Here is an 11,940-nt window from a genome sequence, read left to right as displayed (position 1 = left end):
TAAGCAGAATGTATAAGAGCCAAAGCATTTCCTTTTATTTTTTCCGTGCGCATAGCAAACCTAAGATGTACCTTGACGACTTTCATTGAACCTACGAACAGCCTGTTGTATACTTGTATTAGCAGACGTATTTCATGATTTAAACTTGACGACTTTAATTATTAAGATTCTTACCATTGAATTCATTGTAATTTTAAAATTATGAATTTATCTATAAAGGATTTAGTTGAAACCATTTAAGATATCTCGTCCAAGGATGGAGTTTATTAATTTGGGCTGGGCCAACAACCATCACTTGTAGATGTACCTTGGTATAGCAGGGAACTTATTACTTTTTGGGCCTTATTCATTTGGGCTGGGGCCAACATCCATGACACTTGTGCTAATCAATGACTGCCGGGCAATTTGCAGGATTGCCCTTCGCTGGGGGTGGTCTTTAATTTTTTACCTCTCAAAATGGTGGTCTTTAGATTTTGGCCTTCAGGCAGAATTTACATGGCACAGACAGAATTTTTGCCCATGCAAATTCTGCTTGAAGGCAGAAATTCTGCCTGTAAATTTCACTGGGTAGATTTGCAAAATTCTGCCTTGCGAGTTTTTTTTTACTGAGCTGGGGTTCGAACCCACAACCTCGGGGTGTTAGGCGAGGGGTAAAAGTTAAAGACCACCATTTTGAAGGGCAAAAATTAAAGACCACCCCAAATAAAGGGCAATCCGCGCAAAAAAAAGATGACTGTCCAAACTTACTTTTGGGATGGGTGGGCTGCAATTGTTACTGTTGATGGTAAACCATTGGTTCAGCCCATGTGTGTCCAAGTTTTCGAGAGATACGACAGTGAATTTATGGTGATGAAATAGCATTTATTGACTACTTTTCGATTCTGTGAAATTTGAAAATTTATGATTATGGTTGTTTTTGAATTACAAAAGTTAATTTCCTTATGAATTTTGCCCGATGTTAGTGGATGTCACTCTGATGTCCACCTCATTCATGTCTCCTGCTAGCTATGGGCTAGTTAGCGACAAATTCGGAACGAGTTTCATAGTTGATTTATGTTTTTCAAATACTCTGGCTCTGTGGAATTTGTTACGAGCAATATAGACACGTTTTCCGACAACAATAATAACATATCCAAATAAATCTCATAATTAGATGCCTTATAGGTAGAGAGTAGTGTCTTTCTTGAGGAATATAATATGGAGGTTTGTGCGTATGTACAATGAAGAAAAAAAGCCTATCTCTGATGTGATAACAACATCAACATTATCATTATAGAACAAGAGCTTTTACATTAGCATGCGAAAACGTCAATGACATTATGACAGCGCTATTAGTCAAAGAGTAAATACGGGTAATTTAGTTAAAAAAAGAAATAGGGATAATTTAGTTAAAGTACCTTTTCAATTAATATTTTCTCAAGAGATGTGCAAAAGGCAAAATTGGTAAAACTGTCTTAATTTGTTCAACTTATTCAACTGAGCTATTGTCTGGTCACTGTTTTTCTTTTCATATTTCAGAAAGTAAATTTTTCAGTGAGAATGTTCATTCTAGTTCCTGTGAACTCTGGGAGCTAGTATCTAATCTGGCTGATGCTAAATTTTATGAAGGAAACACAAAATCTAATGTACACAGAATCTTTTATGCTTCTTTTTTATTTCAACTGAAGGGGACGAATCTTTGGAGTATGCTTTTTTCTTTAGGCATGATTTTCTAGCAAGTACTCTTTTTCTTTTCTGTTGTATACAATATAAAAGTTCTTTAAATAACAGACAGTACATCTGTATTTAAAAAACATTCATATTTCATAAACACACGCATGCATTTCGCAGGTATGTCAGTTAGATTTTCACAATTTTTTGACCTCTCGTACACTTCAATAAATATGAAAGGAAATGACATTCTCTTTAAAAATAAAGTTTGGTTCCTTCTCAGGGTGGATGTAGCCTTTAATTGCGAGTTCATATTAACTCATAATTTTTGACACGCAATATAGATATCTATGTAAAAATTTGCTAAATTTTTAATAAGTATTAGATCTCAATCCGTAAGTTTAACATTACAATGAGTTTATGATAACTTTCACCGTCAATATGACTTGACTTGTGTGTCACCATGACACCATGCACTTTGTTATGTGATCTCTTATGATGTTCTCACTGTTTTCGGATTTAATTGTAGAAAAAGTTAAAATGCATACACAAATAAGATCATTCATTCAAAATCTACTGATTTTAGATTTGAATTAGTCTCTTTTATGCCATACATAAGCAAAACATAGTTGAAAAACTAACAGTAATTAATAATCCAAGTAGTAGATTAATATTTGGCCAAACCCATCGACGTACATATACGTAATTCCACTTCTTTCACTTGAGCATCTAAAGTGACCCTTGTTCCATTTAAACACTTTAGGTGGGTCATTCCTATTTCACTTAGACACTTTTTGCATCGTTATCGGAGCAAAATCAACACCAAAAGGGGCGTCACCTAATAACATCCAACCAGCCCAAAAGTCCCAATTTTTAATGGTCAAAACTCCAAGAATTTACAAATTAGTGAATTTACAATTAAAATGAGTTGGCACAATTTAATTAAGTTAGCACAATTTAAATGAGCTGACACAATTTAATTGGTCACTTAATCCACGTAGGATACGACTGGTGTTGGTTTTGCTTCGATAACGGCGCAAAAAGTGTCTAAGTGGAATAGGAATGGCTCACCTGAAGTGTCTAAATGGAACAAGGGCCACTTTCGGTGCTCAGATGAAAGAAATGGACGACCATGACGATGTTTGTCGATGGGTTTGGCCTTAATATTTTAGGTGAAACTACTGGTGTGAATGTGATGCATGCTGCAAACTCTCTGAGGAGCTTCCAGCCTCAGAATAAGTTAATAAAGGGGAGACAGACAGTACCATGACAAGAGATGTTTTCATCTTTTATTTTGGACCCTACTCTTTGGGAAGGGCTATAAAACTTTCCACTCTGTTTTCTCTATCTTTTGCCACCAATAAAGATTCATCGAGCCACAAAAACACCGTGTCAATCTTCCTTCTTGTCACAAAATTTTGCGATGCATGAATTCTGAGATCTGCCTTATCACAGCCATATATGTATTATGCATATATGATGTCTGAACTCTAAACACAAATATAATAACCATAATGGATTAAAGCATATTCCATTGTTTTTTTTCTTCTTTAAATGAGATCAAACATGTCTACGAAGAAATCATTCCAAACTCGTCCCAATTTGGCCCTCCAACTGGAGAATCCTTTCTAGAAAAATAATGCGATTGGGTCTTCCAGGAAAACACTTTCTAGTACTCCTACTAGTATTACAAGTACTAGTAGTGATACGCCCAATAAGAGTAATTATAATAATAATCAGGGGCGGAGCTAGGTTGAGCCAAGGGGGTTTCATCCGAACCCCCCTTCGGCGAAAAATTACACTGTATATATTAAGTTAGAATTATTTTTTATGTATATATAGTAGATGTTGAACCCCCTAGGCTTCTTCGTGTGTTTTATTTCTTTATATTTTTGAACCCCTTAATGAAATCTTGGCTCTGCCACTGATAATAATATAATATATTTTATGGATACAAATAAATCGACTCGTGTTTAAAATTAATAGGCTCAGGATTCCAAAGTTGTTGTAGCGTTGACATTATTCAAATCATCTAGGTTAGGTGCTACTCAATAATTCGAAATAACCGTCATGAAAACAAGAAGATAGAAAAGTCTTGGCACTTAATACGACTGTCAAACATTTTCACACTGTTGGTCAGAATTAGTTAAATCCAACGATTAGTTGTTTACAATATTTTTACATGAGCTTATAAAAAGAGTAAACAGAGAAGGGGAAAAAAAAGGAAGCTTTTTTGTTTATTCCAAGTGGCAATTAGACAAATATTGCTTACTGAGGTGATATACCTAAGCAAGTCAACTTTAATGGGGACGCTTCAGTTATTAATTATTATAATCCAAAAAAACAATGGTCAATGATCAATCAATCAAATCGTAAGCCACCCCATCATCCATTATAGAACCATTTATTAAACTCATGAGAGACAAACTCATCAATTGCCGTGATAGGCTGCGTTTTTACTATCCTTTTCTTTTAAAATAAAAAAATAAATAAAAACTATCCTCTTCATCGTGGGATTAACTTTTTCCCTTTTTATTTGCTAGTTATATAGTAGTATTTATTTACGCATTTAGTGCTCGAAATTCACAGGGTAACTAATTTGAATTCACATCGCATAGATCCACTAAAGGAATAAAGTTATTCTTGTCAAGGAATTTTTAATTTTTTGGATTAGAACCAAAAATCTCTGATCTATGATAGAAAAATACTACTATTAACTATCTCAATATTCTCCTCGATGCAATATGTTGCTTCATTTTATAGTAGCTATGTCGTACAGAAGTTGGTGCATTCCCCCACCCACATGTTATAAGGCTAGCGATCATTGGATAACTTCTGAAAGGTACAATCTTTTTTTTTTTTTTTTTTTAAAAAAAAAAAAAAAAAAGACTGAGATTCTGAATTATTTTCCTGTCATTTAATATCTTGAGCTTAAATGCAACCCCTAAAACTGTCCTGTATTTTAACTTTTCCCGCTTGCATGAATAATCTTTCTGAATTTTCTGTATATAGTTAGGGGATGAGGGATAACAATTATTTTAGTTGATTTCTTATCGATCTAAGAAAATTTATATTGGGACCCCTATTGAATTCTTTCTTCTACCATTGAATTCTAACAAAGCTAAGGATTGTAAATACAAATAAAAGAGTAAGAGCTTTGTGTATCTTCTTGGATCGAAAGGTGAAAACGCCTCTTCTTTTACAGATGACATAACTTTTTCTGTCCTTTAATTATTAGTGAAAACTCATTATCAGCTATCATATTAAGACCGAATCTTGCAAATTACAATATTTGATTTATTGAAGAACAGTAGATGCTTGATCAATTATGTTTTAATTTTCTAATTCTTGCATCTTGATAAGATAGGCAACTCTTGACTTTACATAAACTACAATAACATTGGCAGCTCGGTGCACTAAGTTTCCGCGCGCTATGCGCTTGGTCCGGGAAGAACTGGATCATAAGGGTCTATTGTACGCAGTTTTATCCTGTATTTTTACAAGAGAGTTTTTTCACGTCTGGTATCCATGACTTCCTGATCACATGGCAATAATTTTACCGCTAAGGCTCCCCTTCATTAACTACATTAACATTCTGAGTTCTAAATAGATAAGCTGGAGTATAGGGTCAAGGGAAAGTAGGGGCTAGCCGACCAAAACATACTTCCTATGTTTCAAAATACTTGTCGTGTTTTTCATTTAGACGCCCTTTAAGAAAACATTAATTAGGATGGGCATTTCAAGAACAATTATTTATAGGATAAAATGAGAGAAAAGATAATTAATTTTATCTTGAACTTCTAAATGACAAGTATTTTGTGACAGATATCTTTAATAAGGATGACAAGTATTTTGAGACGGAGTGAGCAGTACTTAACACATTAATGATCGTGATATTACATCATCACTAGCTATAAAAAAAAGAAACGCACAAAAAGAAAAGTTAATTCTGTGGACGCAAAATAGAAGCTTTTCATTAATCAATTCCATCACAAGTTCACAACTACACAAATAATCAACCCCAGAACCCTATATTTGTCTTGTTTTCATCATTGAAGAAAAACAAATTGTTGTTATTATTACAATCACTTCCATTGCCGGAGCTACTAACAATATTATCATACTGGAATTGACTACTTTGAAAGTTGTTCCCAAAATGTCCATTTGCCTTTTGATCATCACCTCCATAATTACCATAATTGTCAAGAGTAAATTTTTGGGTTTCTTCAAAAGGAATTTGACCAATTTCCTCTTGCTTAATTTCTTTTCCATAGCTCATTTGGTTGCAACTTCCATCAGATGAGGAACAACTTGCTTGCATGGGATTCATTAAGCTCTCATGAAAATAAGAATATTGATTTGTGCCTAACTGAAAGTTCATATTATTGTTGTGTATGAAATTTGGCTGGACTAATGGAATGGGGTCTAGATATGAATCTCCAAAAAGACTTGAAATTGTTTGGGGTTGGGGTGGCATTGTTTGAATATTTGTAGGAGGAAAGAAAAAATTAGGTGATTTAATTTTCTGGTTAGATGAAGAATGAATAAAACCCATGAGCTTCTTCTTCAGCTTTGTGTTCCAATAGTTTTTGATATCATTATCAGTCCTTCCTGGTAATTGAGCTGCTATAATTGACCACCTGACATATAAGTGCATAGGATTTAAGTTATGTATACTGACTATATAAATAATTTTTACACTATCAATTTAAATTAACCGTCTACAGATGGTTTTTACTCTATTGGAGTATTAGATTACTGTACTAAAGTTACCTGTCACAAATTATGATCAGTACAGAAAATTTCTCCAATTCATAAGATATAAGTAACTAAGATCCATCCAGATAATTGAATATATAAGATTTTTTTTCCTGAAGAAGAAAAAAAATTAGTTTTAACATTTTTGGACTGTGTCCTAACAGCTGGATGTGTGTAATTAAAGACTTGATCCAAGATCTAAACCTGGCCTGCATGCAGAAGACAAGTCCATGAATGGCCGAATCTTCAGTGAGAACCCAACAAATTATTGCTTTTCTTTTTGTCTTATCCTTTTTTTTCTCCACCAACTGTGTTCTTCTTTCCATTTTTAATAGTAGGATTTATTTTCAGCCTCAAAGTCATAAAAACACATAGTAATAGTTTAAAAAAAAATAAAAAATTAAGGGGCACCAAAGTTAGCAGATAATTAGTGACCAAAACAGAAAAAATTGGAGCATTGTTACGTAAGTATGACTTAAAAACTTTGTTACCTGCTTCCTATGTTTGCATACAAGCTGCATATAATTCTATCTTCCTCATCAGAAAAATCACCATGCTTGATATTAGGCCTTAGATAATTTAGCCATCTCAATCTACAACTCTTCCCACATCTCTTTAATCCTGATCCAGAACCATATCTCGTCAAATTAAATAACAAACTTTTAAAAAAAAGATGTTTATTTCCACATATAGTCATCAACACACACATATTTAGGAGAGATAGAATTAAAAAAAAAGGGATAAAATTAAAACAGAAATTAAGAATTTAGTTTTCTACTTACCAGCTTTTTGAGGAAGAGCAATCCAATTTCCACCAGTTCCATATTTTTCAATGAATTCTTTAAGCTTAGCATCTTCTTCAGGTGACCATGGCCCTCTCTTCACATTATTCTTATCACAACAAGGAGCTCTCCCCATTTTTTTTTTCCTTTCTTTTTCTCTGTTTCTAATGTTGTTTTTTTATGAGCATTTTGTTGGAACTACTGAGGGAGTTTTCTAGCTTTGATCTCTTTCAGAGAAATGGACAAGGTCTCTACCTTGTTCTGTTGTTGTCTTATATTAAGAGAGACTTGGGGTTTAAAACAATAAAATAAAGTGATATTTTTTAATAATTAAAATGTCCACAAGTCAAATGGATAGGCCTATTTCTAATTTCTTTTTTCAAGTAGTAGCTGACAGAAGTTTCCATCTCAAATGGAGTATCACACTATTACTAATGGAAAAGGTCTTTATAGAACTTAATTTGGCATTATATGATTACCTTGAAGTTGAAGAATCCCAAGTGTTTCATGTGTTCAAATAAAATAAAGCTGCTTAACTAATTGATGGCTGTAGCTGGATTAATAAGCACTGAATATTTTGACGTCTTCTTAACTTATATTAGTTTTAACTATTTCTAGGAACAGTAATCATATGCTAACAAGCTTTGTTTATTAGTCAGTGTACATTAATAGAATACCAAAGCTATCATAACAAAATTAATTAGTAGTAGCATACACATATATCGGTAAAAACCAAATATCCCTAAGTCCCTAAATCCATCATTAATCACGATAGAGTCAAAATCATCATAATTCATTGTTTACCCGATATTGGTCTAGGCCCCCCTCTTATATTGTCTACGCTACGGATGTCTGGTCACGATCGTGCGAGGGTGTTAGTGTCCCACATTAGTGTGGGGTGGAGCAATGTGTTTCCTTACATGATGTTGACAATTCTTACCTTATTGTTAAGCATTAATGTTTAAGCTTTTGATATTTGAGATCTATAAGCTCAATTGACTTGCCAAAGTCGAAAGTCTTTCCTACCAAAAAGTTTTCAGTTCTCCTAGCCGACTCAAACTTAAACCTCTAAATAGCAGTGGAGGAATCATAACTATCCTTAGTGCAGGGTTTAATAATGTTTCATTTTCTTTTTTACAATAAATGACCAAATATGCAAGCACATGTTTGAAATATAAATAGATTGTCTGCTAATTTACTTTTATTGGAGAATCCTGACATTCTACTGTACATGGGATTGGAATAGCGACTTATGAGAATCAGTATATCGTCCTCTCTCTTGTAGTCTTAGAGAGATCAGGTGAATTCACTGATCGTAAATGAATGATTAGGTGCTTTTGGATTAATTGACTCATCAATATACCTTTTCTGAATTGTCCCTTTTACACACACTAGAGACAAACAATTTTTACTGGTCCTTTTACATTAGTATAGTACTAAAACTCTACAACATCCAATTAATTAATGAACGCAACGCCGGTTAAGTTCCATTGTAAAAAGATATTAAAGGTAACCAACTAAAAAGACCGATCGAAAAGAGTTTTATTGGACGGAAGGTCCCTGTTTCATCCAAAACAACTCCATCACAATGTGAGTTTGGACCAATTGGATAAAGTTTTGGATGCGACCATACCAGCACTAACTGTTACGTTTTTGGGTTTTCCCTTCCTATGTGGAATTGGATTAATAAAACCCAATCCAATTAGGTTTTTGGGTTTTTCCTTCCTATGTGAAATTGGATTAATAAAATCCAATCCAATTTGGACCAGGCCAATTTTGTCCAAAATTTCCTCTATATATAGGATCAATTTAGATCTTATTTTGAGAACACAAGAGTGAATTCATAGCACCATATAGAGAGAAAAAACGTGAGAGAGAGAGCGATTTTCGTCCGAAATTTTTACTGCTTCTGACGGTCACGCTTTAAATTGCTTCTTCCGATTCGTTAACCGTCGGATCGTGCTGAAATTTGAACTGGGGGTTCTCAACATCTGGTTCTTCGATTTAAACGGTGGAGATCGGATTTTGTGGTCTGTACCTCCAGTTTTCGAGTACGAACAGTAGCTCATTTTTTGGGTAATTTCTCTCCTTTCTTCACTAGTTTTGGTGCTATCTTTTATGTATTGTTGCTCCGTGCTTGGCTTTGTTGTTGTAGCCATTTGGAGAACATTGTTGTAACTCTTGTTATTTATAGTGGAGCTTTTGTGGGCCGGAGGTCCCGTGGATATTCTCTTCCTTGAAGGGGTTTTACTGCACGTAAATTTGGTGTCTCTTCCATTCAATTTATTTTTGCTTGCTTTGCTATTTTATTGTTGGTATAGCTGCTGTCTGGATTTTCATTTGTGCTAGTGTTTATTGTCTTCTCTTGGTTCAAATAGCGTGGGAAGTTTTGACTTGGTATTTCTTCCGCTGTTACCTCGTCGTGCAATTTGGTTATTACTTGTTTCTTCCCAACACTAACGCACCGGATCCCATCAGAACTCTGAAGTTAAGCGTGCTTGGGCGAGAGTAGTACTAGGCTGGGTGACCCCCTGGGATGTCCTCGTGTTACATCCCTCCTTTTATCGCTTTTAATTATATATTTTTTATCCAGAACTTCTGGTTATATCAAAGTCAATGGTGAAGAGTATTTGTTTAGAACTTTTCTGTGGACCATATGGTTTAATCCTAAGGAAGAAACATCAAAAGCGGTGGCATGGATATTTCCATCTGTTGATATATTTTTAAAAAGAGTTGAGAAGAGGGACTCCTCTAGGGGCGTCGTCGTCGCTCGGCTTCGGATTCGGTCAAATGATCTGATTGATTGATAATCTTTCTGGACCAAATTTATTTTCTAAATGCCATTATTTACTGCCCGAGCTCGACTCCCCGCAGACGCACAAATAAATTTAAAGAATTCGTTTATGATAATCTCCCGAAGTATTGTACAGATTGTAAATGTCAAGGGCATGATGAAAATAGTTATCGTTTGATGTTCGACAAGACTGGTGATAAAACCCAGAATGAGGTAGTAAATAAATGTAAATAGGGTTCTTCGAGAGTCGGCCTCCAAAACCCTAAACCTGCACGCTCTCTCCTCTCCCAAGGAGATTTGAGGGCGCGACTCTCTCATTTGCTTTAACCGTACCCTCATATTTGGGGACAAAACACCACAACAACAACTCCACAACACTACTGACTCAACATATAAACCAACATATGTCGCACAACTGCAAACAAATTCATCTACCAAGCCTATATCAAAAACTGATTTGAAACCAATTAAATTCATTCAGGGCGAGCCAACCATCGAATTCACCATGGAGGAACTTAACGAATTCACCAAAGAGGAAGGACTACACCAGTACATTATTCTCAAGTTTTCTTATGGAAAACCAGATTTACAGGAGCTGCGCAAGGTTATTCCGAAACAACTCGATATTAAAGGTCATTGTAGCATTGGACAGCTTGAGTTTCGTCATCTTTTGATCAGGTTTGATTTATATGAAGACTTTGTTCAAGTTTTATCTAGAACTTTTGGTTATATCAAAGTCAATGGTGAAGAGTATTTGTTTAGAACTTTTCTATGGACTATATGGTTTAATCCTAAGGAAGAAACATCAACAACGGTGGCATGGATATCTTTTCCAAATCTCCCGCCAATTTTTTTTTTGCCAAAAAATCAATTTTATCAATTGCTTTAGCTGCTGGAAAGCCAATTGCAGTGGACAAAGCCACTCAAGATCGGGCCAGGCCAAGTACGGCTAGAGTAAAGGTAATTCTAGACTTACTGGATAAGCACGCAAAATGAATAAAGTCATTCTTTGTGGACAAAAATTCAGGTAAAGTTATTGAACATTATCAAGAATTTGTTTACGATAATCTCCTGAAGTATTGTACACATTGTAAACGTCAAGGGCATAATGAAAATAGTTGTCGTTTGATGTTTGACAAGACTGGTGATAAAACCCAGAATGAGGCAGTAAATAAATGTATGGATGTGAAGCAATATCAGGGTGATGCAAGGGAGATTATAAATGCTAAATTGTAGAAAAAAAATGTTAATTTAGCTATTGATGTAGCTGAAAAATTTGCAACTTTGATCGATGCATTTCAAGAGAATTCTGGGCAACAACTAATGGTTGAAAACAGTGGTGCTAGAGCTGGTTCGATTGGGACGAATAAGTAACGTGAGAAAGACTTAGTTGTAGCTAGCCCTCCTACTGATGCTCTTATTTCTACTAGTGATACACAAAAAAATGTAGGCATGAGTGGAAAAGTGTCAACTACTGCTGGTGAAAATGCGACGGACGGGCAGGTGCGAACTCCAGTTTCGAATGAAACTGTTGAGACTTTAGGTGGGACTAGAAATACCCAAATTGCTGAAAAAAATAACCAGCAAGTTGACAATGATTGGGCTGTAGTTACACATCGAAAATCACCTGGAATTAGGATTAATTAACATACAGCTTCTTAACAAAGTTTGTCACATAATCCTTTTCAAGCTATTGCTCAAAGTGATAATTTGGTACCAGCTGGGATTTTAGCTACTACAGATGGGGTGCAAGAAAGATAATCAGGGCAGAAATTAATGCCCAAAGCAATTGATAATGCAGGGGTAAGATCAAGAGTTAAAGTCAATGAATTGCAAGTTGATTCGGGGCTGAAAATAAATGCTACATGTGAGATTCGGTACGCTAATTAGGCGTGTTGTTGAAAACGAACACTCTTTTGGTGAGACTAATGCAACTGTTTTTGACGATGCATGGGA

At 34.9% G+C, this 11,940-nt stretch overlaps 1 protein-coding gene and 1 pseudogene across 1 annotated transcript; one reads left to right on the top strand and one right to left on the bottom strand.

The window, feature by feature from the left end:
• Positions 1-5,578: 5,578 nt before the first annotated feature.
• On the bottom strand, positions 5,579-7,434 carry LOC132054680 (transcription factor MYB36-like). The gene is made up of 3 exons (XM_059446653.1): positions 7,191-7,434; positions 6,900-7,029; positions 5,579-6,290 (listed from the first exon to the last, which is right to left on the bottom strand). The coding sequence occupies exons 1-3, from the start codon at positions 7,324-7,326 to the stop codon at positions 5,666-5,668; spliced, it is 891 nt and encodes a 296-aa protein (XP_059302636.1). The 5' UTR covers positions 7,327-7,434; the 3' UTR covers positions 5,579-5,665.
• A 2,194-nt stretch (positions 7,435-9,628) lies between these two features.
• LOC132055032 (5S ribosomal RNA) lies at positions 9,629-9,746 on the top strand (annotated as a pseudogene).
• Positions 9,747-11,940: the final 2,194 nt, after the last annotated feature.

Source organism: Lycium ferocissimum, chromosome 4 (assembly GCF_029784015.1).
Source record: "Lycium ferocissimum isolate CSIRO_LF1 chromosome 4, AGI_CSIRO_Lferr_CH_V1, whole genome shotgun sequence".
NCBI classification, from domain to species: Eukaryota; Viridiplantae; Streptophyta; class Magnoliopsida; order Solanales; family Solanaceae; genus Lycium; species Lycium ferocissimum.
Note: the sequence above shows the minus strand (reverse complement) of the source record. Positions and strands in the feature narration are given on the sequence as shown.

Coding starts and splice junctions, on each gene's coding strand:
- LOC132054680 (XM_059446653.1), bottom strand. CDS start 7,326: ATGGGGAGAGCTCCTTGTTGTGATAAGAATAATGTGAAGAGAGGGCCA. Junction 7,030..7,190: donor TGCTCTTCCTCAAAAAGCTG/GTAAGTAGAAAA, acceptor GTTCTGGATCAG/GATTAAAGAGATGTGGGAAG. Junction 6,291..6,899: donor TATGCAAACATAGGAAGCAG/GTAACAAAGTTT, acceptor CTTATATGTCAG/GTGGTCAATTATAGCAGCTC.